At 43.6% G+C, this 27,621-nt stretch overlaps 2 protein-coding genes across 6 annotated transcripts; both read left to right on the top strand.

The window, feature by feature from the left end:
* The first annotated feature begins 3,274 nt into the window (after nucleotides 1-3,274).
* Nucleotides 3,275-13,404, top strand: EIF5A2 (eukaryotic translation initiation factor 5A2). 4 transcript variants are annotated; one of them, XM_035133488.3, is made up of 5 exons: nucleotides 3,275-3,614; nucleotides 6,149-6,338; nucleotides 7,593-7,697; nucleotides 9,287-9,418; nucleotides 10,390-13,404. In XM_035133488.3, exons 2-5 carry the CDS (start codon nucleotides 6,174-6,176, stop codon nucleotides 10,447-10,449), a joined length of 462 nt encoding a protein of 153 aa, XP_034989379.1. In that variant the 5' UTR covers nucleotides 3,275-3,614; nucleotides 6,149-6,173; the 3' UTR covers nucleotides 10,450-13,404. The 4 variants fall into 4 exon arrangements, with proteins under 4 accessions (XP_034989379.1, XP_088525984.1, XP_088525983.1 ...); XM_088669858.1 differs by having other exon boundaries at nucleotides 3,608-3,637; nucleotides 10,390-12,636; XM_088669857.1 differs by having other exon boundaries at nucleotides 3,611-4,258; nucleotides 10,390-12,636.
* Nucleotides 13,405-14,723: 1,319 nt separating this feature from the next.
* Nucleotides 14,724-19,101, top strand: RPL22L1 (ribosomal protein L22 like 1). Of its 2 annotated transcripts, none has more exons than XM_088669860.1 (4): nucleotides 14,724-14,756; nucleotides 16,246-16,332; nucleotides 17,294-17,415; nucleotides 18,764-19,101. In XM_088669860.1, exons 1-4 carry the CDS (start codon nucleotides 14,748-14,750, stop codon nucleotides 18,906-18,908), a joined length of 363 nt encoding a protein of 120 aa, XP_088525986.1. In that variant the 5' UTR covers nucleotides 14,724-14,747; the 3' UTR covers nucleotides 18,909-19,101. The 2 variants fall into 2 exon arrangements, with proteins under 2 accessions (XP_088525986.1, XP_034989378.1); XM_035133487.3 differs by having other exon boundaries at nucleotides 16,240-16,332.
* The last annotated feature ends 8,520 nt before the right edge of the window (nucleotides 19,102-27,621 follow it).

The raw sequence follows: 27,621 nt of genomic DNA, 5'->3' as shown, positions 1-27,621 counted from the left end.
TTGGGTTTAGAAGGGTCCCTCCTGCCAACTTTTAACAATAAGAAGCTGTCTTCTGCCTAGTCCGACCATTTGTCCATCTAGTTCACTGGTAGCAATCTCCCAGTGCTTCAGACAGTCTTTCCCATCTCTACCTGGAGATGCTGCTGATTGGACCTGGGACCTTCCACATACAAAGCAGATGCTGTGCCACTGAACTATGGTCCTTCCCCAGATTAATACATGGGATTCAACCTTGTCATGGAAGGCTCAGGCAGTCTCAGAGGCTAAGAGTGCCAGTTTTCCAGCTCTAGCTGGTTCACCAGCTATGGCCTCTTTCTGACAGAGACGACTTGGCTGCTGTGCTCCATATTTCCACTTCCAGATTGGATTACTGCAATGTGCTCTTTGTGGGGCTGCCCTCGAAGATGACTTGGAAATGGCAGCAGCCAGAGTACTGGCTGGGGTTCCCTCCAGATCTCATATAACCCATTTTAAAACAGCTGCACTGGTTGCCAACTCGTTTCTGGGTCTAATTTAAGGTACACACTTTAGTCTTTAAAGCCCTAAATAACCCACTGTCTCCTTCTTTATAGGCCCTCTCAGATATTAAGACTAGTGAAAGGGGCTACATAGAAAAAGCAAGTACTCAGTTCTCAAAATATTCAGATTCTGGAATAAAAATTCATTTTTATGCAGCCTCGGTTAGATTGTTTTGCTTTTTTCCAGGGTGTTGAACTGCTGAACTAGTAGCAAAAAACCCAAGATTCCAACCATTAATTTCTGTATTTCCAAGTGGAACAGACATTTCTCATTTCACTGTCCCTTTGAGGCTTTCGTGAAGTTTGAATGGCTTGTTTTGTAATCTAATTAAGCATCTGCCCACACTACTTGCTTACATCCAGCACTGTTGAACATTAGTTGACTGAAATAAAAGGTTATTGCCTCAATTACTTTGCATTTTGTTCTAAATGGCCTTCTCTGTCGTTTCAAAATCACCAGCACCATCTGCTGAAGGAAATCATGAAATGCACGCCCCCACAAGATTGTAATTCTGGCAACTGCAAACCAGTTCCTCTGAGGGGTTTAATTCATTTCAGTTTCCAGCAGGTTTTGAGCAAACTATGAAGCTGGGAAACCATTTTTGTTTTGCTCTAATCACTAATGAATTTCCCTTTTGAAAAGAATTAAGGTTCTTTTTAGAGGACTCATAAATATGGCATGCATATAATAGGAAAAGCTCTCAGGTAACAGTCCTCAATGGAAAGCTTCAATACTTTTAGAAATACAGGGCCCCTAGAAATAAACAGAGTTGTTAGGGTCCCAGCACAGCTGTGCAAATCCACCTGCAGTCCTAAACAGATTGAGACTGCATATACACCACACACTTACAAGCACATTTGAAGCAAAAAAAAAATCCTGGAAACTGTAATTTACTTATAATAGAGCTATAGTTCTTAGCACTCTTGACAAATTGCACTTCCCAGGATTCTCTCTCTCTCTCTCTGTGTGTGTGTGTGGGGGGGGAATTCCTGCTTTTAATATATGGTGTGTATGCAGCCCTAACAAGCAAAGGAAGGAACTTGGAAATCATCTATTCTATAGACTAGCTCATTTTAGAATCTGTAATGCAGGATGCAACTATAGCATCCTTCCCCAGCCTGGTGTTCTTCTGAAATGATGAAGCTGAGCTCCAAGATTAGAGATCACTAGGTTGGGGGAGGCTGCCTTAAGGAGTTGGAGTCCTCTGCACACATATATTAGGACCTAGGCTTATTTCAGGCTTAAAATGTGGCTTGGAAGTCAGGGCTGGGGAACCTGTGGCTCTCCAGATGTTTTGCACCATAGTTCCCACCAGACAGGATAGCCAATGGTCAAGGAAACTAATAGTTCAGCAACTATTTATTTGTCATGAACTTATAAACTGTACTGTCATAAAACTATAAGCAAGGATATATCAAGGATAAAATCAACAAAAGATCCATAAAAAACATCAAATGCAGTGAGTCAGACTCTTGCATTACCCAAGGGGCTCACTGTGCACATTATCTTCTTCATCACCACTCATTGTCTGCCACCCCCCCCCCCCCAGGAGAAAAGACAATCAACATTCCTAGTGGGCTTCACCGACCTAAATTCCCCTTTTAAGTTTCAACTCAGTGGAGTCAAGCCCAGCACTTGACTCACACCCCCTTGGTTTTTTCAATGGAGAACCTCCTAATCTGATTGCAGGAGTAATTGGGGGAGCCAACAAGGGGTATAAGACAGACTTCTGAGGGAGCCAGTTGTGCGAGGTAAACACTTAAGCAGACAGGCAAGCTAAGCACCTGTGCAAATAAACCAACCACTATATTTCTTTTGAGTATTGAGATACAGAGATGTTAAGTTTTATCTGTTTAAAGCATGTTTAGCCTGCTCTTTAGTCGACTGACACTCTGGCATGCCTTGCAAAAATAAATAGTAAGGGAGTCCCTGTCCTAAAGCTTTTATGAAAGGCATGACACACAAGGAAAATAGGGTAGGGGGAAAACGAGCAAGCTTAGGCACCGGTTCTTATAACTGATTAACTTGTTCTTTAATGCTTTTAGCCTAATTTTATAGTGTTAATTGAAAAAGAAACACAACCACACTTTCTGCCTATGGTTCAAAACAAAGAGTTTGCTTAATCCCAGAATCAACCGCCAAAGTCTTTGTCCAGTGGAATGCTGGGCACCCACAAAGTTTATGGGCATTGCCATTCAAATGGTGCTTTGTGATCGATTATGCAATATTTTATTCAAATTGGCCCCCTACCTCTGACCCAAGAGTTGCTGTGTGCGTGGCTATGATTATTAAATTTCTATGCCGCTCTTCATCCGAGGATCACAGAGCAGTTTAGAATATAAAAACACAAAAATATATAACGTAGTAACAAAATTACATGGGTGTTTTTCTAACACTACATTAAGAACCCTGAGCTAGATTAATGTCCCCAAACGTCATGGTTTGTGCCAACCTACTGACACTCCACAAAGGCAAAGCTGCTTGCTTAACCACCCGCCAAACCATTTTTGTATGAAAAAAAGATGGGGTGTTGCAATCCATTAACGACCAGCACCCTTTAACACAATGCTGCGCGCGGCAAGAGCCCAGGCTTTCTGCTACAATCCGCTTTCCGTACAGCTTCCGGGCAAAGCCGAGCACATGCTACAAAGCGCCCGCACGTGTACGAAAACTCCTGGCTCAGTCGCGAGTTGGCGCAGACAGATGACGATCACAGACGGCGTAAAAGTGTAGACGTCCAGGGAGGCGGCGACTGGAGGGAAAAGCCGTCACGTGGCGTAGAGACCGGCGCGCAGGTCCGGGCTCGCGCCTTGGGTGGGTGGGGCGATAAAGCGGCCAATGGCAAAGGAGGATAAGGGGTCCCGACGTAGGCGGGGCGGAAGGGGATTTTCTTCCCCCCTCTTTTAAATTTGGAACGTACGGCGCGCGCTCCCTTCACGCCTAGGGGGATTCCCCCCTCCCACTCCCGCTCTCCCTCCCTCCCTCCCTCCCTCCCTTCTTTTCTCCACCCACACGCCTCCCTGCCTCCCTTTACGGCTGCTCTGCGCGTGCGCGTTGCTGCGACGCTCTTCCAGTCTTTCCCTGCGCCGTGGGAGGTAAGTGCTGGCTCCTGACGCGGGTGCGTGCGGCGCCCCCTCCCCCCCCCCGCTTAGTCCCTCCGCTCGGCCGTTGGAGGGAAGGAGGGCGGCGGGCCGCTTGCAACGGCGAACCGGATCGGGCCAGACTGGTCTGGTGCAGACCCGGGTCCGAGGCGGCCGGCGCCTTCCCCTCAGGCTTCCACCCGGCGCCGCCTGCTCTTCCCACGAGGCGGCCATGCGGGGCGCCTCCCTTCGCGTGAACTGTAGGGACTCGCAACGCTCCTCCCGCTTGACTCCCCCCCCCGTGTTTCTCTGTGCAACTCGGGGCTGGGGAGATTGAGGAACGGGGGGGGGAGGCTTGAATTTCCCAGGCCAGCGGATCGTTTCCTCAGCTCTGTTTCTCTCATTACCCGCTCTGTGAGGAAAACCATGTTTAAATTTGCCTGCTGACCCCCCCGCCTAATAATGGTGTAGGCCGCGGGGAAGCTGCGGTGCCCTCCGTAGAGTCGGAAGGGATCCCCAAGGGTCATCCATCCCAAACCCTTTGCTGTACAGAATAGCCAGGTTAGATAGCGTTGGGCCTACACCACCTCGTATCACACCCCCCCCCCCCGACCAATCTGGTTAGGAGCTGTTCGGAGTCCAAAGAATATCTGAGAAGGGTGAGTCGGGGGGTCGCAGCTTCTCCACCCATGATGGCCTTTTTGCTTCTTGGTCACGAGTGTTTATAATTACCCAAGAAGGAAAGGCAGCCATGTTGGTCCCCAAGAAAACGGCTAGAATTCGTAGTCGTCGTCTTTGGCGATCACTCGTAGCTGAGTAAGATTGTCTTCCATAAACACGGTTTTAACAGTGAGTCCGTAAGTGACTGTGGAGGCCAATTCTAGGGCCATCTCCATTAGGACTAACCAAGATGAGAAAACACCCTAATAAAGATACTGCCCTATTGCGGATTTTGGAATGTGTTTTGGGGGTTTAACAGGTAGAGGAGCTCATTTGGCCTTTGTTTTCCCACACTGGTTCCCCTTTTTGGTGGCTGGGTAGGTCAAAACGTAGCCCTGTGTGCTCAGTGTGTGTGATAGAGAGCAAGAGAGTGCACACCTACTAAGCTTCCTTGTCCCTCGTAAGAATTGATGTGTAGGGTCTGTCCAAAGGCCGTCTAGTCAAATCTTCCCATACCTAGTACACATCCCCCTCCATTTATAGGACTCGGTTGAGCAATAGTGGGCACCCAGATACCTTTAAGATGCTCACAAACTCTTCCTGAGAGCAATCCCGTTTGTCATAAGCTCTGTATCTGTTCAAATTCCATTCTCTTGTGAGAGTTTTAGTGATGCAGCAGCCCCATCTGCTTTTGCTTCAGCTGCTTAACGCCTATCTGCTGCATTCCCTACCAGTCATGGTACACCCTTACAGATTTTAGACAGTGATGAATCAGGTTCCTGAGATCACTAAATGATAAGTAGACTTGCTTCGGCTGCCAGAATTGTGAACCACCACAAAGTCAATTAAATATGCCTACTGTAAGCACCCTATATTAGTTATCCCTTTGCTGTTTCACAGGCATCCCCAAACTTCGGCCCTCCAGATGTTTTCGACTACAATTCCCATCTTCCCTGACCCTTACCACTGGTCCTGTTAGCTAGGGATCATGGGAATTGTAGGCCAAAACATCTGGAGGGCCGCAGTTTGGGGATGGCTGCTCTTTCACATCACCTCTCCCCATGCACTTCATTTCTGGCTTGAGGGTAACTGCTGTGATTGTAATATCATGAAATGGCTTTAGTTGTTGCCAAAAAGGCACTTCTGAGAGATGGGATGCTTCATGCTGCCGCAGCCATCCTCTAGTAAGAAGCCCCATTCGCTGGTAATCGCTCAGTTGTATATTTCACAATCAGAGTGTGTGGGAAACATGTTAGTTATAATTGCTGTGGTGTGTAACTCACCCCAAATAGGAGCTGGCATTTGGCAGCAAAATGCTGTGGTCATGTTTGAGTCGAGTATGGGACAGTAGCACTTAATCTTCAATAATTCCCCAAAATGCTATTCCACAGCTTCAGAAACCAAATTTATAAATCTATTGTCCTAATTTATAAATCTTGTAAATTTTATATTTCTTATAAATCTTGTAATTGTAATTTTGCATTCCTTGTTACCATTGTCTCCTGCAACTTTTCTCTTCCTCCTCTCCCCATGCCTTGGCTGAGCCGTAACATGGCAGTTGGGACCCCTGAGAGTAAAATATTGCCCTTCCAATCCCATACTGCAGTCTTGAGCTAGCATTTTTAGGATGTGTACTCTGTAACCACAGGGGACAGCTATTCCATTTCACAACTCTGTCGTACTTGCAGTGAAGGTGGAGATTGTTGATATGTTCAATGCTGGACTGAGCGTAGTACTTTCTGTAACATGGTTCATTATATTCAAAGTAAGGTATATAAGTGAGAGATTTGTGTTCATCTGCATTTCTATTTATAACACTATCAAGGATACAAATGCTTTATTATGTAACTGATGCATGAAATAACTGAATTTATTTTTAAATTTTATAGTATTTGCCAGAAAACACCACATACTATGGCTGATGAAGTTGATTTTAACACTGGAGATGCTGGTGCTTCTGCCACCTACCCTATGCAGTGTTCTGCACTCCGCAAAAATGGCTTTGTGGTGCTGAAGGGACGTCCCTGCAAGATTGTAGAAATGTCAACTTCAAAGACTGGCAAACATGGTCATGCAAAGGTAATTGCTTGGTAGAGCTTTATTGAGTTTTATTTCTGTTCTGGTATGCCAACATTGCTCTTCAATGAATATTAGTTTACTAATATTAAACCTTTAACATCAGATTTGCCAGGTGCGTGGCCCAGTCTTACTTAACTTGCCACTATCTGTCCTCTCCTTGTAGTGCAAGTCTAGCTGGCTGTCCTAGTATAAGGTTTCTGACTTGGGTGGCATTGTCTGCTAGGGGAGAGCATGGAAAGTGAGTCCCCCAATATAGCACACATTGTTTGTTAATAAATTTGCGACCTCTCTAAATACCTTTGTCTGAATGATGTATCTGATTCCAAGTGGTACACTGGTTCAATTCAGACATTGCATTCTTCTTCTCTAAATCATGGTTTGGAGGATTACAAACATCCTGAAAGCTCATATGCTCCCCTCTAGTTTTGTGTCACAAATGGAGGGAATCCGATGGTGAGGGTGAGAAGGGAATCAGTACAGATCTGCAGCACAACCTGGTCCTCCCGGGTTTGGAACACGCCAGGATTAAGCTTGTGAATTTAATCAGAAAATTGAGGTAGCTTGAGTTACTCAAGCCTCTTTTGGAGCTTGTGTAATTTGTATCTAAGCACATGCTTAAGTTCAGAACTGTCATCATACACAAATATGATCTTTATAATTCTTCAGTAAGTAGAATCCTTGGTAGAAGGATTCTTAAAGGTGATTGGCATGCATAGGTGACTTGAATCTAGGCAGTTAGCATAGAAATTACATCCAAAAATCAATGGTTACAGAAAACTATATATCTCAGAATTCTAAGCTGTAAGATACTGTATAGGCTAGCCCAGCCTCTCTCAACCTTGGGTCCCCAGATGTTGTTGGGACAACAACTCCCACCATACCTGACCACTGGTCCTGCTAGATAGGGACGATGGGAGTTATAGTGTAGTTGTGTAGAGACAACTCTTCCCAAACCTCAGTGCTTCCTTAACTGGTTTTGGGTCAAATGTTGCTGAGGGCTGCCAAAAACGGCTTTGAGGGCCACATGCAGGATTTGGGCCATGTGTTTGACTGTCTTGTTCTAGTCAATGATAGACTGTAATTTGAGTATCATTATATGTGGTTTTTCTTACAGAACTATTCCAGCTTTAGTCTCTGGGTGGATGCACATGAATTACTGTGCATTGCTTTCTCTCCCCCCGCCTACCCCAAACTTTGTTCTTGGAACATACTGTTCTTGGTAGCCTAAATATATGTGTATGAACATTCTCCTAGGTCCACCTAGTTGGGATTGATGTGTTCACTGGCAAAAAATATGAAGATATTTGTCCTTCCACTCACAACATGGATGTTCCTAATATCAAGAGGAATGACTATCAAGTAAGTCTACATTTTAATCTATACAAAGAGAAAGTCCCTTCTGGGCACTGCCTGATGTCCTATGAAAAAACTATGCTTCCTTAATTAAAATTCTACGCCTTAAATTACTTAGCCTTCCAAAGGACCCATCGAAACAAGCTGGGTTTTGTAATCTCGTACCTCTGACATCCCATTTTCAAATACTTAATCCTTGATGGGGCCACTGGACAACATAAAATGCCATCATTAGAGGGAGTGGAATGATTATTACAAATGCCATCAAATCATCATTACGAATTGATTTTGTAGGATGTGAGCCACCTTGAACATGCTAATAGAAAAGATGGGATACACATACATAATAAAACAAGTGGCCCTAAATATTCCCCTTGTGTCCAGACTAAGATGAATTGTTTCTGTTAGACTACAAATTTTGTGCAATTTTGTTGTGCAGTTCCTTGCTTTGATTTATATGTTAAAATACAGAGCATAGTGTATGTTAGTAGAACTATCTTCAGGTAACAAAATAAAAAAATTCCTTCCAGTAGCACCTTAAGGGTAAGGGACCCCTGACCATTGGGTCCAGTCATGACCGACTCTGGGGTTGTGGCGCTCATCTCGCATTATTGGCCGATGTACAGCTTCTAGGTCATGTGGCCAGCATGACAAAGCTGCTTCTGGCGAACCAGAGCAGCGCACGGAAACGCCGTTTACCCTTCCTGCTGTAGCGGTACCTATTTATCTATTTGCACTTTGATGTGCTTTCGAACTGCTAGGTTGGCAGGAGCTGGGACCGAGCAACGGGAGCTCACCCCGTTGCAGGAATTCGAACCACCAACCTTCTTATCGGCAAGCCCTAGGCACTGTGGTTTAACCCACAGCGCCACCCGTGTCCCGTCGGGTAGCACCTTAGAAACCAACTAAGTTTGTTATTGGTATGAGCTTTCTTTGTCTTGGTGAGGTTGATGGACTTCCATTTCATGCGGCTCAATGTGGTGCCTTCCATAGTTCTAGTTACAGGTAGGTAGCAGTGTTTGTCTGCTGTAGTCGAAACAAAATTAAAAAAACTTAGTTTGTTATTTGTATGAGAAGTGTGCATGCACATGAAAGCTGTGATTCACTCTGAATAGATCCTGAGCTAAAAATGGTTGAAACTGGGTTCTGTGTATTATAAATGTGCAAGGTTGTTCTTCTGTAGCAGTGGTTCTCAAGTGGTGTGGTGTGCAACGTTGATATAGCAGGAGACAATGGCAAGTGTGGCAGAAAGATTCCAGGATAGTCAATAAATATAATATGTGAATGATTCATATTCTCATGTAGCTGCATTGTCCCATGATCATATTATAAAATTATCATGTTCTGTTTTAGAAATCAAGCGCTGCTAGTTAGTTGTGGTTTCTTTTTTGTTTTGTTTCTGTATTTCTTATTTTAAAATTGGTGTGGTGCAAACACATTTTTATTCTGAAAGTGTGGGCCAGAGAAAAAAGTTTTGAAAACCACTGTCTATAGCAATCAGAAAGCAACGCCCATTTGGCTCAATGCCAATACTTTTGACTGAACTTCATTCAACTATGAATAAAATTATGAATAAAATTGTTAATTTATTGCAGCTGATCTGCATACAGGATGGATATCTCTCTTTGCTGACAGAAAGTGGTGAGGTTCGTGAGGATCTGAAGGTGCCAGAAGGTGAACTAGGCAAAGAAATAGAGGGGAAATATAATGCAGGCGAAGATTTCCAGGTAAAATCTCAGTGGTTTGAAAAAGTCTGGGGTTTTATTTTTCTGATGACACCCAAGTTACCTTGAAAGTACTTTATTGCTGCTAACAGTTGATCTAAAATAACTTCCTGGGCCTTATTTTAATGGGGAGAAAAGAAAGGGGGATAAAGTGGAATTAATTTTCTGTTCTGAAATAATAAATGGCTTATTTCTTGTAATTGCAGTTGTTTTTTTCTTCATTCATATTATTTATTAGGCTTTTTAATTGTTTGCTAACTGAAGGTCTCCAAGCAACTTGCAACACATTTAAAATAGAAATACATTATACCTTAAAAGCAGAACGTATCAGCCATGAGAAGCTTTGGTATCACACTAATAACAAAAACCAACATGTAAATCTAGTGGTTCCTAATTAGCTAAATACTGTAGACCATCTGTTTTGCAAAAGCCAAGCCATGGTCCCCCTACTTTTGAAAATGTAATATTTGTTTCGTCAATATATTTGTTTCGTCAATAGTGACACCATACCCCACAAAATGCCCCAGCCCAACTGAAAAGCAGTTTTCTGGGCCACACTCCTACGCAAGAGCAAAGCCCTAAAAAAAAAAAAAGGAGAGATGTCCCGAACAATTGATGTGCCATGGACCTCCAATTGGGAACACTATCTTAATCTGTCAAAAACCTGCTGCCAAAATAATTACATGGAAATTATATCAGTGCCCTCCTAAACTAGATGATCAGGATAATTTAAAGTTTTATTCCTCAGCCTGTCATTATTAAAAATACTTCTCCTTCCTCTTTTTCAGCTGAACTCAAGCTACTATTATGTTAGATTGGCTTAATTATGTGCTTTGTGATTAGCTTTTTGCTGGGAGGTTGACTAAAATTGGAATGCTGGTGCTAGAACTCAACTACTGTATTGCCATCGCAACACGTGTTGTAAATGTAATAGCTGTTTTGTGTATCTTAATAATGTTTTTTTTCTCCTTTAGGTATCAGTCATGTGTGCAATGAGTGAAGAATGTGCTGTAGCCATAAAACCTTGCAAATAGGACCATCTGGATTTGAGCAGCTGCTCATATCTCAGCAACTGCAGATTTCTTATTTTAGTTCTAATTATCACCAAAGCTATAACCTTTCACTAGCAACCTCGTGTCTTTGTTTGAAAATAGTGCTGGCTAATGTTGCAAGCCATTTGGCAATATTAAAATTGCTGAAGTTCAAGTGCTTACAGGAATGGCAAGGCAGTCAAAACTGTCATTTTAGATCATGAGGTATTAACTAGTATGCTTTGCTCGAATGAGACTGTATAGCAGTGCCAATACCAAGGTAGTACTAAGTTTGGGTTTAAGTAAGAATAGTGTTTAAGTACAACATTTTAAACAAATGCAAATAACCATTTTTATCTTAAAATATGGTGAAATGTGGCTTGCACTGAACTCTGAATAGTCATTGAGCTGGAGACAAGGGAACTCATGTGATCAAAATGCCAGTGCTGATGGCCGTGTACAACAAACTTATCTCTGTAGTCTTGCTGGCTCACTCTTAACATGTCACCATTTGCCTGTGATGCAAACATCCAGAATATTGGATGCTTTCATACTCTGGTTAATAGTGCACAAAAGCTTGGGGTGGGTGGGAGGGAGGAGATTCACTAGAGGCCTTTGTTTCAACATGGAGTTCAGCCACTCTTCTAGTTTAAAAGAAGGGAATGCCTCAAGTGTTTCAGTATTAGGCATATTTGTTTTTGATTTTAACTCTTTAGTTTTGTAGCACAAATAGATTTTTTGACTTTTTATTAATGGATCAAAAGTGCACATACTAGCTTGTATAAAGGCTTAATATGAGCCTGGTTTCATGCAGTCCCCAAAAGAACTATGACAGAGTGCTCTATCAAGTACAAGAACTTCAGCGCTGTGTTAAAGGGTCACACTGACTCACAATCTACTTGTGCAAGACTTGATTCCACTGAACAGGCAAATGCCTAATCGCTAATAGACAATTTGTCTACATGACCTTCAACTTTGTAAGATCATGCTTCTGCTTTGTTAGCATTTTGCGGGACACCAACTTAACTTAAATTTGCCTTAAATATTGGTAGCAACTGACTAACTTGAACTAGTGACTGGGTTCTTAAAACGTGCTTAGTTCATTACTGGCAGCTTTTTGTGTGCATAGGAAACAGGATTTTGAGCTTCAGTTAGGAATATGGTTGCCCTTTAATCAGTGAAGTTAGTTAGACAACAGGTGTAAATGAACTGCATCAGGGTCTAGTGGTAGGCTCAAGTATCTATGCAGAGAAGGCACAATGCAGATTGCTTTGGCAATAAACACTCGAACAAAGCACAGTCTTGATATGGTAGCAAATAACTACATATTTCAAGATCTAGGGCTACTGGAAAGCTGAAGGATTTTAGCAAATTTAGTCTAATCATGTGAGTGTTCCTAGATAGTTGATTCTCAATAGCCATGGTTTGAATGAGAAGTCCCAGTTTGAAACATGGACTCAACTAGTATCATTAGTCATGAATGTGAACAGTTTTGAGAAGTAAACTGGTGTCATAGTATCTGAAGAGTCCTCCTAACATCTTAACTGCTTACATCATCTTAAGGATGTATGCAACTAAAATGGGTAGAGGCAGGTGGCTTTTGGAAATGTGTTACTGAAGTGCCCACTTATACTTCGGAAAACAATACTGTCTTAATTTCAACTTGACTTTTAGCAATCTGGAACCACAGAATATCTAGACTAGATGGGGGGATCTGCTAAGTAGATCTGTATGGTACTCTTTTGCATACAGGTTTTGCAATGTCATCATTTCACCAGTAAGAACTACAGTATTTACAATAAGACAATAGCAAAGCCATTTCATTAGTAGAGAGCAGTCTCTACAAACCCACCAGGTTTACAATAAACTAACTTTGCTAATAAAAGCTTAATACTGTATCTTTCAGGTTATTTAAGCTATTTCAGGGTAATCATGTTTCTCTAAATTCACTTTTAAATGGTTTTTATGTCATAGTTGGAACAAATTGTATTTAGTTGGAGCAGGTGGAAGCTCTTCTAACAAGCTGTAAGCCAAAATTAAGGCTGTTGATATGAGCAACTCAGTCCTGCTGCTGTTCTGTAATGGTGCAAGCTTTCTTGTTTGGGTCCATTGATGTTTTGTTCAGTGTGCTGTAGGTTCTCTTGCCTCAGATGTTAGGAACTTCTTTTTTAAAACCCAACTTTACCTCTTGATGTGTTGTTGTGTCTTTGTTCAACAAAACCACTGCTAGTTGAGCCATGACTTGAATATACTCTTCTCAGGGCTGCTCTTGTGAAGAATTGAAAGAGCTTAAGTTGATTATTTTAACAAAGCTGCTTGAAAGTCTTACAGGGTTTTGTATTCCATAAATTTATAGCATGCCTATGATGCAAGTAGAGTTCTAGTACATTGAACCTTAGTCTAACAGAGTCAAACATTGTGACCAAGCTATTCTAGTGACTAGATGACATGTTTGACTGCAGTAAGCTTTAAGTATGGAAATGTTGGCTGTGTCTGGAAACTTTCATAGAACAAGCTGTGCTTAAACATTTTATCCTGTGTAAAGCATATGACTCGTACATTATACTCACATTTCCACAGTACAACTCGGACAATGATCTCTGTGGCTTTTATTTACATTGTTTTAATCTAGGTCTTGTAGTAAACGCTCATGATCAGTGACTGTTACATTAACATATTATTGTAAACAACGTGTGGGGAGAAGGGGTTTTTGTATTTGCCACATACGGTAGCTCAGACATGTATGCAATATACCTACTGGCTAGCAAATGGATGCAGTGTTCATTGTACAGGAGTGACTTTTGACTTTAAAAGCAAAACTTGAAAGGTTTGTATTTTTTCTGCTTTTCTGTAATAGCGTATTCATGTGTTGAGAGTTCTTGGCTTTTAACGACTGTTTTATTGAAAAGTTTGAATTATGATTTGGATCACAATAATGAGAATAAAGTTTGAACTTAAGTGCTACTCTTTTGAATCCCCACCCCCCCAAAAAACAACTGCTAATAAATGTCTTGTAGATGCACTTCCACAGATTATGAATTCTATAAGGATGTGACCCTACTGTAGTTTCCTTTATTCAGCATACACTATTAATCACAATCTCACTTGAAAAGGAAGGCTGTAGTGGGTTGCCCAATAAAAACTGACCTGAGCAAATACATTTGCTTGAACAGCAGGAAGGTGCCCAATATCTCTATTCCATTGTAAAACAAGATAGCTTTTGGCAGCCAAAAGCTAAACATTATTAATGCTTACTGCATTGCAAAGAGGGGAGACGTTTGGGGTTGGAAGGGGCTTCTTGAACCCCTGTAATGTAGGCCACTGTTACTTCAAAGGTGGGCAGAGATTTTTGGCCAGCTAGTATTTGGGGTTACCATACATCTGGAATAGTGTCCAGGTAGAAATGTGCCAAATATCTAGGAAAATCCGGATGTATGCTCAAAACACGTTTGGAACTGGAGCAGGAAACCTTTTTTAAAAAAAGAAATTGTGTTAATTTAATTTGGTTTGATTTGCAATTGGAAAATTAAAAAAAATCCGGATTTTGAAATAAGGCAACCCTAAATAGTACTTGTTGTAAATAAATAGGTACCGCTACAGCGGGAAGGTAAACTGTTGCCGTGTGCTGCTCTGGTTCGCCAGAAGCGGCTTTGTCATGCTGGCCACATGACCTGGAAGCTGTACGCCGGCTCCCTCGGCCAATAACGCGAGATGAGCGCCGCAACCCGAGTCGGTCACGACTGGACCTAATGGTCAGGGGTCCCTTTACCTAATTGGGAAACGCTTTTCCAAGAAGAGCTTGCTTGCATAAAAATGGGGGGGGCGGGGTGGAGCCTTGTGGCATTTCCACGGGTTCCAAAAATCCTACAGCGCCTGTTGGGAACCTTGGGAAGAGGTGTAGCTCGGAGGTAGAGCCTCGCTCTCCAGTCAGAACTCGAGTCCCACGCATCTCCACCCGGGGCTGCGTATGCCCCCCTGTCTATTGCCCTGGGAAGCTGTTTCCAGTCGGTTCTTCCTCGCGCTCCTTGGGTTTCTTATTTTTACTGAAAATCCCCCAAAATAAAGAAACGCCGAGACACCAGGACCCACCGGCCGGACTCTGCATCAGGCAGTTTCCGATGTGCGCACGTTACCGGAAACGAGCGCCCGGAAGTATTACCCCTCTTCCCTGATCCGAGCGTCAACTCTTATTTTATCCCTCGGGCGTGATCCACGCTGTGCGTCATTGCGTCACGGCGCGGGTATCTATAAAAACGCGGCCGCGATGCTTCCGCCCTCTCTTTGTCCATTGCCTGGCCAAGATGGCGCCGGTGAGTTTCTGAGCCGGGCGGGCTCTGGGGAGAGACACGCGCTGCGGGTGGGTTGAAGGAGGGCAGGAAGGCTTCCCTGCTCACTTCTCTCTCCCTCGCCTTCTCCTTTCCGACACACTAGTAAACCTTGCAGGGCTGTTGGGAAGCTGCTGTGTAGCTGTGACCCTAAACCCCACTTCCCTGGGAGTAAGCCCGTTGAATTCAGTAGGATTACCTGTCGGTGTTTGGTACCCTGAGTTCATGGGCGCCATACACGTTTTGCAAGATCACGTACATAATGCGAAATAAGGTCTGGAGGACTCTCTTAGCTCATTGCCAGTTTTCTAATGAAGCCGACAGGTACCTCATCCACGTCGTCGTGCTTTTCGGGGATGGGTTTCGTACTCCTCTCACGCGAAGGGAGATGTTGCTAGATTGCAATTTGAGGTCATTCTTGATCATTGGGCCACGCTGTCTGAGAGTCCAGCAACATCTGAAGGTCACCCAAGTTTGCTGCTCCAGCAAAAATGCATAGGACACCCATAAAGGGACATGGGAAATATTGAAAAGCCCGTGGATTAGTACACTGGATAAATAAATGTCAACTGGCAATAGTAAATGATGAGTTTCTCCAGTTCTGCATCTTTTGTATACGTTGGAACCACCGCTTAACATTAGGTATAAATCGGAAAGGGGGGGGAGCCCATTGCTATGATAGCCAGAAATGAAGGAATGACGCTCAATCCTGGTCTTCCATAGCACTTAATTCCACCACCACCCAAGTTGTTATTTTTTTAAAAATTTCTATAAACCCTTCATCAGAGGATCACAAGGTGGTTTACAATATTAAAATTCATAGTAACAAAAACAATATGCCTGCCCCCCCATTTAAAAGACCATAGTGTTTAATTAGCAAAAATTCAAGGTGCTGTACATAGTTCTTCCGCACATTGAATCCCCACAAGAACACTCAAAGGTAGGTTAGGCTAAGAGGTAGTTCGTGGCCCAAGGTCACCTAGGTCATGGCTGAGTGAGGATCATGGCTGAGTGATTGGACCTGAATCTGCCATATCCTAGTTTAGCATTCTAACCACTATACTATACCACACTGGTTCTGGATATGGGCCCTTTGGATTCTAGTCAGTGCTTGTGGCAGAAACTGTTCTTGTTTGTTTTATCGTAAGGTCCTCAGTTATTTTAGTCTAAAATAGGGTAACAAAAAAGTTGTCCCAGCTCTTTGAGAGGAAAACAAAGATAGCTATTAAAGAGCTGTTAATTCTTGTACTTGGATTGCACCGTAGTGAGGGTAGGTGATGACATTTTGATTTCTGATATATTTTCTGTGTTAAGTGAAAGTTACAGGATAAAGAATATTGGTTAAGTAGAGAAGTATATCAAGGCATGTCTGATATATGAGGTGTATATTTCCTCTTGACTATACTGATTGAAGATAAGGATCATAAAATAAATACTAACTTCAGGGGCATGTTTGGTTTTCTTTTAGCAAAAGGACAAGAAACTGAAAAAATCAACTTGCAAGTATAGCCTTGACCTCACCCATCCTGTGGAAGATGGAATATTTGATTCAGGAAATTTTGTAAGTAGTTGTGCTGTTCACACTTCTTTGGTCTTGTTTTAATGGCAAAATACATTGAAACTTAAAGAAGGGAGCTAAAAAATTCAAATGCTTGAGGTTTCTTTTAAAGGAAATTAAGTCTGTGTGTGTTTATAGTAAAAATTCATGATAAATAGTTGCCCTTCAGTCAAATCAGCCTACGGGTAAGAACTTGACTCCTACAACTGTAAATCTTTCCCAGCCAATTAATCACATCCTGTTTTAATTCTTCCTGCCTCCAATTACCTTTGCTTGAGCAGGGAGGTTTGGAGTTACAGACCTGGATGGAATAATTATTTAGCCTGGCTTAGTGACTATCTTGGGGACCCAGGTGACGCTGTGGGTTAAACCACAGAGTCTAGGGCTTGCTGATCAGAAGGTCGGCGGTTCGAATCCCTGCAACGGGGTGACCTCCCGTTGCTCGGTCCCAGCTCCTGCCCACCTAGCAGTTCGAAAGCACATCAAAGTGCAAGTAGATAAATAGGGACCGCTCCGGCGGGAAGGTAAACGTCGTTTCCGTGCGCTGCTCTGGTTCACCAGAAGCAGCTTTGTCATGCTGGCCACATGACCCGGAAGCTGTCTGCAGACAAAATGCTGGCTCCCTCGGCCTATAGAGCGAGATGAGCGCCGCAACCCCAGAGTCAGACACTACTGGATCTGATGGTCAGGGGCCCCTTTACCTTTAGTGACTATCTTAATCATAATCCAGATGGATTCCATACCAAATGACTATGTATGGTACCAATGTTTTGGTATCTTAAAATAAATATATAGAGAGAGACAGATACTGTATGTTATGAATTACATTAATAGGGATATTTCTTGCACGATTTATTTGCATTCTGTGACTATAATAATGGATTGTCTGGCTAGGGTCACTTCCCTAGTTCCACATCTAGGGCACCATTCCCTAGTGTTGCTTTTTTCTCTCTCCTTGAATTAGGAACAGTTCCTGAAGGAAAAAGTTAAGGTCAATGGAAAAACTGGAAACTTGGGAAATGTAGTTCATATTGAACGCTTTAAGAACAAAATCACAGTGACATCTGAAAGGCAGTTCTCAAAGAGGTGGGTGTTCTTAATTTTGTGTGGTGGGCTTTTCTTTCTGATTTTAGCCTCAAACCTCGGGACACATAGCAAGAATTGTAAACAAATTTAAAATGTGGCTTTAATTGAAATTCTCCAGTTAAGCTAACCTGAAGTAGTAGCATTTGAGGCTGTTTATTATCTCATGTCTTTAGCATGTATGTCTGTGTCAAGCACACACTTGACACCTAAAGACTATTCGCAGTTCTGTTCTGGAATATCAGCTTTTGAAAGAGAACTGTAAAGGTTGGGCTATTTAATTTGCTTCAGCTTCCTACAGTTTATTTCTTAACTACGGTAGTATGATATATTTGAAAGGAAGCTAATGGATTTCACTTGATTTCCAAATATGTGTTCTTAGGGGTTTTTTTTGTGGGACAGCATTTGTAATATTTTTGCAATTCCTGGAGTGGCCTAGTTTTTGCCTACTCAATTGGTCACTCATAGGATCATATTAAGCTGTCTCATACCAAGTCAGACCATAGGTCCACCTACCTCAGTATTCCAGGGGTGCCCAAACTTTTTTCAAAGAGGGCCAGATTTGATGACGTGTTGAGTAAGGTGTTTTTTTTTTTTTTACAATTTTACCCCAAAGTTGTTGAGCTTTTTTTAAGGATTTGACCCCAGGCAATAAGCTGCCCTCAGGGGCCAGATTAGGCCCCCAAAACGGACTTTGGAAATGCCTGGTCTAGGCTGATGGCAGCAGCACTCTGAGGTTTCAGAGATGGAGGCTCGCTCAACTCTAGCTAGAGATTCTGAGGGTTGAACTTGGGACCTTCTGCGTGGGGGGCAGAGTCTCTACCACTGAGCTGTGGCCCTCATCCTTTGGTGAATTAAGTTCATCTTTTAAGATAGATTGCATTAATATGGAGATTCATTTCATCACATGTAATAGTATTTATATAGCACCTCAGAGATTCAGATTTTTTCATATAATTCTCAGCCTTTCAACAGTCTTGTAAGGTGGGTCTGCTTGACCTCCTGATTGTAAATGGGGCAGATAACAATAGTGGCTTGCCTAAATCCATTCAGTGAGTTCACGACAAACAACAAATTTCAACTGGGAACTTTCTGGTTCTGAGTTCAGTTTCCTATACAAGTCTATTCAGAAGTAATCCCCATTGGGCACCATTAAAATTTCTCCCTTGCCTATAGAATTGCAGACTTAGGTGTTCTGCTAGACAGGCTACGTCTTAAGGGCCAGATGCTCAACAAACAATCATTGTTGCTTTTCGCAGTCATCGACTGCTGTCTTGTATCACGTCTTTGTAAACGCTTGTGGTTCGAATTACATCATACACTTAAAATCACTTGGCCTTTTGTGTTAAAGGTACCTTAAGTATCTCACAAAGAAGTATCTCAAGAAGAACAATCTCCGTGACTGGCTGCGTGTGGTTGCGTCTGACAAGGAGACCTACGAGCTGCGTTATTTCCAGATCAGCCATGATGACGAAGGGTCTGAAGCCGAGGAGTAGAATAAGCTTTTATGTGGAGCATTGTCTTCCCTGGTGCACAGCGTGTACACATGAATCATCTGTTTATGAGAATGAAATCATTTATTACTAAAGAAAAATTGTACACTGACTTTACTTATAGATTGCTGTGGGCAGCTGGGATTTGTTGCGTTTCAAAAGTTTCATTAAAAGATAAATTATAATCTCTCGTGGACATGAGGTTTTGCCTGCGTTTCATTGAAATACATAACACAGTCATATATTTATGCTTAATAGCCACATTCCTGTAAGCGCTGTGACTGACCAGTCCATTATATAATTGTTCTAGTAGTAAAACTAGAGTAAAACTGTTAAATCCATAGTCATACAGGACTAAATGTATGTATGTAAATGTATAGTGTACTCATTTATTTAAGCAATTTCTAGACTGCGCACTCTATATTTTGTGGTTGCAGCGTAACTTCAGCCAATAATAGCTAAGTTAGGGCAGTTAAATCAGAAACTAATTTCAGAAGAAAAGTCTTAGTCTTTCAGTTCTGCTATTATGTTTGGCCAAAGGTCAATTCCCTACAATGGTTATGCAAGCGATTTATTCTGCCTTTCCCTCCCTCCAGACAGTACCATGCGTATAGCAAGAGCATTGTTGGAATAATCTTATTCAAGCCCTATTTGTAATTTTTGGTAACCATACTTTCATAAGTGAGCGGCTATCTGCAAGATGGCCATTTGCATTCATGATTATTTATTATGGGTGATAATCAGTGTTCATCACACTCAAGAGTAGACCCATTGAATTCAATAGGCAAGTTGTTTAAGTCCATTGATTTACGTGGGTCAAGTTGAAGCATGACCTAGGTGGATGTCAGCCTTTCTACTTGTATCCAGCCTTTCTTCAATAACTCAAGGTGAGATATATGTGGCTCTCAGATGGCTTCCCTTCCCAGCACTGACCAGACCTGTGTGACTTCAGCAAGGTTGCAGCATTGTGTGCCTTCAGACCCTGATAATCTTACTGTTTCAAATTTTAAGATGATTTCCAAACAAAAAGAAAGCAACAATAATAATACAGTGGAACCTTTGTTGCGGATGTAATCCGTGATGGAGGCACATCCGCAACCCGCAGCGTTCTTACCCTGCAGCGGCGCATCTGCGCACACGCATGACACAATTTAGCGCTTCTGTGCATGCGCAAGCGGCGAAACCGAGAAGTAACCCTTTTCGGTACTTCCGGGTTTCCCGCGGTATGCAACCTGAAAATGTGTAACCCGAGGTACCACTATACAACTCCAGCAACAATGTTAAAAATGAGAAGATGTGTTTTTTTAAGCTGTAGCAACATAAAACAATACATACAGTAGTTGCCTGACCTTGTCAACCTGGTGCCTTCAATATATTTTGGATTACAACTCACATCTGTAGTGGACGCACAAGTGCTGTCTGAGGCTGATGGGTGTTGTAGTCCAAAGCAGCTAGATGGTGCTAGGTTGGCTAATAATAATTTATTACTTACACACCGCCCATCTGGCTGGGTTTCCTCAGTCACTCTGGGCAGCTTTCAACAGAATATTAAAAACACGATCAAACGTTAAAAATTTCCCTAAACAGGGTTGCCTTCAGATGTCTTCTAAAAGTCAGATACAGTGGACCCTCCAGATACAAACTTAATTCATTCTAGGGGTCCGTATGTACCCCAAAAAGTCTGCATCTAGAGGCGCTGCTTCTGCGCACACATGCGGCGCAGTAGAGCGCTTCTGGGCATGCATGGGCAGCGAAACCCAGAAGTATACACTTACGGGGTTCCTGCGTTCGCAACCTGAAAGTTACGTTACCCGAAGGTAACGTGATCCAAGGGTTCACTGTAGTTGTTTGTTTCCTTGACATCTGATGGGGGGGGTGTTCCACAGGAAGGGTGCCACTACTGAGAAGGCCCTCTTCCTGGTTCCCTGTAACCCCACTTCTCACAGTGCGGGAACCGCCAGAAGGGCCTCGGAGCTGGACCTCAGTGTCCGGGCTGAACGATGGGGGTGGAGACGCTCCTTCAGGTTATGGAGGGGGCAGTCAGCTGTCCTTTGGGGTAAAATTGCAGGTGAGCTACTTCTGAAAATGCCCTATCAGCTACCCAACTGACATACTTCTGATGATTGGGAACCCAAGGCAGTCCCTCAGAATATGATGGAAGTTCAGTTCATGTGGAAGGTGATCCTTGAGATTTTTTTTTGGTCCTGGATGTTTCGTTCATCCTATGAAGAGGAAATAAAGCTACGGGGGTGGGGGGTGGGTGGGTGCAGAGACAAGGTCCCTGTGGGTGCATTTCGATAATGTGAATGGGTGCTGTTCACGCTTAAGCTACTTGCCATCACTTCTCTGCTTGGTGCTGCACTTGCGAATAACAGCCATATGTTCCCAAACTAGTCTGAGATTAATGTGTTTAGCAGCATGTGTGTAAAAACAGTTAAAAACCATACAGCATCTAATGTACCATTCTTTACCATTACTGCAACAGGCAGAGAAATAGACCGTCCGCAATTTTCAAGTGGTCTATTGTGGGTAGAGGAAGTTCAGGAACCAGTGGTTTAGGCTCTGCTCTATTCACAAGTGTCTGCAGTGTCTCTTGCATGCCCATGACTTGGAATTCCTTAACAGATGGGTTGATGTGACTGGTTTGAAAAAAACAACCTCAAAAAAAAAAGTTCAATTCTTTTTAAGATTCATGGGTCCTACGATTGCCAAATCACTGCGTTACACAAGTGGGGCTGAAATGTTATCTTGGAAAATTATGCCACTATGTTGGACACATTAACCTGTTCCCTTCGCAGCATCTTCTAAACTAGAAATCCCCAAATATTTTAGACTTTCCTCATCGGGAAGGTATTCCAGCCGCCGGATACTGTACTTTCTTTCTCCCTTTTGAGAATGAGTGACCAGTATTGTACACAATATTCCAAGTGTAGTCACACCATCCATTTGTATTCAGATACTGTACCTTTATTTTTAAGGGACACAGGTGGTGCTGTGGCTCTGTCTAAACCACAGAGCCTAGGGCTCTGAGCTCCCGTTGCTCGATCCCAGCTCCTGCCCACCTAGCAGTTCGAAAGCATGTCAAAGTGCAAGTAGATGAATAGGTACCGCTCCGGTGGGAAGGTAAACGGCGTTTCTGTGCGCTGCTCTGGTTTGCCAGAAGCGGCTCAGTCATGCTGGCCACATGACCCAGAAGCTGTACGCCGGCTCCCTCGGCCAGTAAAGAGAGATGAGCGCTGCAACCCCAGAGTCGTCCGCGACTGGACCTAATGGTCAGGGGTCCCTTTACCTTTACCTTACCTTTATTGTATGTCCCTTTCCTAATTGTTCCTGCTCATTGTTCTGGGAGATGTTTGAGCCTTTGTGTGTGTGGGGGGGGGGTGTTGAATCTGTTCTCCAAACAGTCCGTTCTCAACCACCCTACTACTTAGGACCAGTCTAAGGGGTGGGCCTGGCTGTCAGCTTCTTCCTTGGTCTCAAGAGTTGTAGAACCAAGCAGGGAAGAGGATGGGGGCAAAGCTAGACTGGGTTGACTCTGTTTGTCATTGGCTCTGATTCCACCTACTCTTGGTCCCCTGCCCTTCAGCCTACTAGGCCCGATGCCCATCAGTCTCCACTGTCTCTGGATGTTTCTGAACTACAACTCCCACCATCCTTAACCATTGGCTGATGGGAATTGTAGTTCAACAACACCAGGAGGGCCACAGCTTCCCCACCTCCCAGGTAGATTTTCTGTTCCTCATCCGCCAGATGGTTCTCAAGTTTCCAGTGACTGATTTACTATCCAAATATAATGTATGGGTAGTCCATGATTATAAAAGGACTGGCTGATCAGTTCAGGAACTCGCCTCTCCCAATAATCTCTTTAACAGACCTGAACATCCATGTAGTCTTTAGCACTGTTTTTATATACACTCCAGTGAATTTATATTGCCGGTTTAAAATATCAGTTCAATGGGCTGCTAACAGTCTTCACCACTAGCTGGCTGTATTGCACCATAATAATAATTCGGCAGAGAGTGCAGGAAGCCAGCTTTAGAGGGGAATGTGAATGAACATCTTAGGCAAACGAGCTGGCACCTTAACACTTATTATGCTTTCCCCCCTCTGCCCCCCAAAAGCCATCTGGGTCCGAGTACTGCCCCACACAACTTGGTTAATGGGCGGCTCACTGTTCATTGCAAAAGCTACAGTATAGTGTGATGCCATTTGAAGGGCAAACAGAAGTTGCAAGTGAGCTTCTGAGTTCTTCAAAGCTCTTCTTCCAGTTAAGAATGTAAGAAGGACGCTGCTGGATTAGTTAGACCAAAAGCCCCATCTAATCCAGAGCTCTTTAGACAGAGGGTTTAACCAGTTGCCTATGGGAAGTCTGCAAGCAGGATTTGATTATTATAGCATGATCCTCAGCAACTGGAATCCAGGTACACTACCTCTAGTCCTATAGGCCATCATGACTAGTCGCCACAGATAGTCTTCCATGAATTTATCCCATCCCTTTCCAAAGCCACCCAAGTTGGCATCCACCACCGCATCTTGTGGCAGTGAGTTCCATAGTTCAACTGTGCACTGTGTAAAGCAGGCACCCCCAAGCTCAGCCCTCCAGATGTTTTGGGACTACAACTCCCATCACCCCTAGCTAACAGGATCAGTAGTCAGGGATGGTGGGAATTGTAGTCCCAAAACATCTGGAGGGCCGAGTTTGGGGATGCCTGGTGTAAAGGGCCTCCTTCCAGCTATTCTGGATCTCCCATCATCCAGCAGAATGTTAAACCAAAGGGGCACCTAGGGCAAGACTTTGGGGGCAGATGTTTGGGGCTCCACTGAGCAGAATTAGCAGGAGGGCCCCCTGCCAACCGGAGTAAATGATGTATCACAGATTCTCATCTAAATAATGGGAGCCAGCCCCCCCCCCCCCCGGTAGGACCAGCTGAACTAAGTAACACTATGCACATTGAATTGAATATGGACTAAACTAAGCAGCTGAACTTAGGTCCCACTGAAATCAATGGGACACAATTTAGCCATGACTTTCATATAGCATGGGATGGGATCATGAAATTGGAAGGGACCAATTGTAGGCTGTCCAGAAGAGGATGTGGCCCTTGGTCTGTAAAAGATTCCCCACCTCTGGTCTAGAGTTAGATAAGAGCACCACCCTGTTAATTTTTTAAAAAAACCAGGTTGGCAGGTGGAGGTGTGATGTTGGGAGGAAAACCAGGTGTGATGTTGGAGCCCAGAAGTGCAGTTTGTAACATTCTTAAGATGTAGCGTGGGAGGGTGTCAGGCAGATGAACTTAAATGCGTTCCCTGCTCAGTGTAAAACAGGCTGCATTGACAACTGCTGTGACAAAGAATCTAGCAGAAAGCACTTGCAAAGTCAGGTGGTGGCTTGGTTGACAGTTTCCCTCTTGATGAAGTGTTTTTGGAAATTGCATGTGGCTGCAGGCAGGATCTGGGCAGGGGAGATTTTTATTCTGGCTACATTTGCTTGACAATCTGCCTGGCCACTGTGAGAACAGGATACTGAACTACATGGGCCTTTGACCTGATCCAGCAGTGTTTTTCTATTCTCGTGTTTTTCCACACCTCTTAAAGTAGTTTCCAAGAGGTTTTGCTTTCCGTGGTTTCAAAGTGGGGCTGTGCCTTCATGGTAGAGTCATCCCAGCATCCACCATAGGTGTGGGACACACCGCAGGGCCTCCGGAGTCTGCCTGCCTCCTTCCACTCCTCCCTACAACTGGAGGGGAGGCAGCAGGCGGACCGTTTGGGCAGCGCGGAGCCTGCATGCGCCCAAGCCACCACGTCTCTCCCAGGAGAGAATTGTGGCTCCGGCGTGCTGCAGGCACCGCAGTGAGTGCCACCTGCCATTTTGTCACCCCCCTCAGTGGTGACACTCAGGGTGGCCCACACACCCCTTCCTCCGCCCCCGAATCCATTCTCTCAAGGTGGCAATTTTTGCATCTGGCTCCCAATCCACCAAGATGTCATTTCCTAACTGGCTCCCATTCAGAAGAACTCAGAATTCTAAGGCAAGACATCTGAAGGCAGCCTTTTATAGGGATGGGGTTTTTTTATGTTTAATGTTTTATTATGTTTTTATATATATTGGAAGTCATCCAGAGTAGCTGGGGCAACCCAGTCACAGATGGGAAGGGTATAAATAATAAAATTATTATAATGGAATAAAGGTAAAGGTAAAGGGACCCCTGGCCATTAGGTCCAGTTGCGGACGACTTTAGGGTTGCAGCGTTCATCTCGCTTTACTGGCTGAGGGAGCCGGCGTACAGCTTCCGGGTCATGTGGCCAGCATGACTGAGCCGCTTCAGGAGAACCAGAGCAGCGCATGGAAAACACCATTTACCTTCCCGCTGGAGCAGTACCTATTTATCTACTTGCACTTTGACCTGTTTTCGAACTGCTAGGTTGGCAGGAGCAGGGACTGAGCAACGGGAGCTCACCCCGTCATGGGGATTCAAACCACCAACCTTCTGATCGGCAAGCCCTAGGCTCAGTGGTTTAAACCACAGCGCCACCCGCGCCCCATATTATGGAATAGGACGTCCATATTTTCATTGGAGAATTGTTGGAGGGTACAACTCTCAGAGTGGCTTAGCAATCAATCCCTTCTCTCAGGGAACCCCAGGAATCGTAGCTCTGTGAGGGGAATAGAGGTCCCCTAACAACTCTCACACTAGGGACAGAGACTAATGGCAAGGGCTGGGGACACAGGAAATTGGCATATACCGAGTCAAACCATTGGTCCATCTAGTTCTGAATTTCTTACTCTAACTGGCAAAAGCTCTCTAGGCTTTCAGTTTGGCTATGTTTCTAACCCTACCAGGATATGTCAGGGATTGAACCTAAGACCTTCTGCATGCAAGATGGATGCTTTACCCCTGAGCTGCAACCCTTCCCAAGAAATTGTGTTGCCCTTTACATCCCTTCTTGGGAAAGAATAAGCGAATGGCTGCTAGTGGATTGAATATCCAGCCCATCTCCCTTTGTGTACATGCTACTCAGAAAAAAATAATATTGAGAAATGAGTGATATTATTTTTAATCTCTCTTCCCCCCCCCTTGGATATTCAGCTACAATATGTGCTTGAAACCAAGCCAACACAATGCAAACACACTGATTAAGCATCGCACCCCTGGAGCAAAGCAGACAATGCCCTCTTTGTTCTCCAGAGTGTATGGCCTGCTAGTCAGGCAACATTTGTTTAGCCCACGTGTAACACAGTTTATCGTAACTCAAAAGCTCCGAAAACAAGAGGCCTACACACAGTGTTGCTGTTGTGCTGATAGAACTCGCTGCGAAACGGCCAATGCCCCCCTTTGTTGACCTTGATGTTTCCAAACCGATAGTTTTTTAAAGGAAGCTTTGATTGTTTCCTGAGTCCTGTTCTTTTTTGCTGACTGATAAGGCAGTGGTTTGGGGTTTTTATTTTTTGGTTGTTGTTTTTTTAAGCCTGCTTTGTTCAGTGGCCTCCTCAGCTTTCCACATGCTTAAATGAAATGTCAGCGCCAGCAGGTGAATAGCGATGATTAAAACCAAAACCAAAAATCAACAACTGGATTGTAATGGAATCGAAAGAAAAAAAATGACTGTTGTTTAGCGAATGGTTTCCTCCCCGCCGCATTACTGTTCCTTTTGTTTGCTTCCTTGCTGAATTTTACAGCTGTGGAAAGGCAGTGGATTTCATACTAAAGACCAGCAGGAAAAGGACCTAAAACAAAAATGACAATATCATAAGAACATAAATAGTGTGTTACTGGGATCAGGCAAGTGGGCAAACTAGTTCAGCACTGTGTTCTCACGACAGTCAATGAGATGCCTATGCAAAGCCCAATGGCAGGACAAGGGTACTCTCTGCCCTTGCAATTCCCAGCAACTGCCACTGACAGCCATATTCCCCATAAATTAGTCTAACCCTCTATTGAAGCCACCCAAGTTGGTGGCCATTGCTATTGTCCTAATACAACAACAATGCCTTTCTGCTAATTCATGGTGCAGCTGTGTCGGTCTTTTCTTCTCCTTGAAATCTTTCCATTCTTGTTGATTGTTAACATGGACGAAGAAACAGTTTGCTCCTTTCCTTCTCCCTCCCAATCCCTTTTCCTTTTGTGCTGTGTCTTTTATGATTGCCAGACGGCAGGTAAGATACAGTTACAGGTAGGTAGCCGTGTTGGTCTGAGTCGAAGCAAAATAAAAAAATTCCTTCCGTAGCACCTTAAAGACCAACTAAGTTTATATTTTGGTATGAGCTTTCGTGTGCATGCATCTGAAGAATGTATCTGAAGAAGTGTGCATGCACACGAAAGCTCATACCAAAATATAAACTTAGTTGGTCTTTAAGGTGCTACTGAAGGAATTTTTTTATTAGGTAAGATACAGTTACTGATCCATGTGCACTGCACTGGGAGGTTTTTTTTCTTTCCTGGTTGAAGAGCAGGAGGGAAATGCTAATGATCGGTAATTGCCAACCAACTTCTTTGTAAACTGATGCTTGTCAGAATATGCAGCTTTGTACTCAAAATAGCTTTGTCTGCCAGGGGCAATAACCCTAAAGTTCCTGTAATCTTTCTACCACCAGCCTTACCAGACTATTGTTTCTGCACTCTTCTGTTACATTCACCCCGGCAAATGCTCAACATTCTCAAGATACAAAATTAATGCAGACTAAAATGAGATGCCGTGACTCAGTGTGCATGTTAGC

The sequence above is a fragment of the Zootoca vivipara genome, chromosome 5 (genome assembly GCF_965207765.1).
Source record: "Zootoca vivipara chromosome 5, rZooViv2.hap1.1, whole genome shotgun sequence".
Lineage (NCBI taxonomy): Eukaryota > Metazoa > Chordata > Lepidosauria > Squamata > Lacertidae > Zootoca > Zootoca vivipara.
The sequence above is the reverse complement of the archived record's forward strand: the minus strand, read 5'-3'. Positions and strand labels throughout refer to the sequence as shown.

Coding starts and splice junctions, on each gene's coding strand:
- RPL22L1 (XM_035133487.3), top strand. Junction 16,333..17,293: donor TATTTGATTCAGGAAATTTT/GTAAGTAGTTGT, acceptor TCCTTGAATTAG/GAACAGTTCCTGAAGGAAAA. Junction 17,416..18,763: donor GAAAGGCAGTTCTCAAAGAG/GTGGGTGTTCTT, acceptor TTTGTGTTAAAG/GTACCTTAAGTATCTCACAA.
- EIF5A2 (XM_035133488.3), top strand. CDS start 6,174: ATGGCTGATGAAGTTGATTTTAACACTGGAGATGCTGGTGCTTCTGCC. Junction 6,339..7,592: donor GCAAACATGGTCATGCAAAG/GTAATTGCTTGG, acceptor ACATTCTCCTAG/GTCCACCTAGTTGGGATTGA. Junction 7,698..9,286: donor TCAAGAGGAATGACTATCAA/GTAAGTCTACAT, acceptor AATTTATTGCAG/CTGATCTGCATACAGGATGG.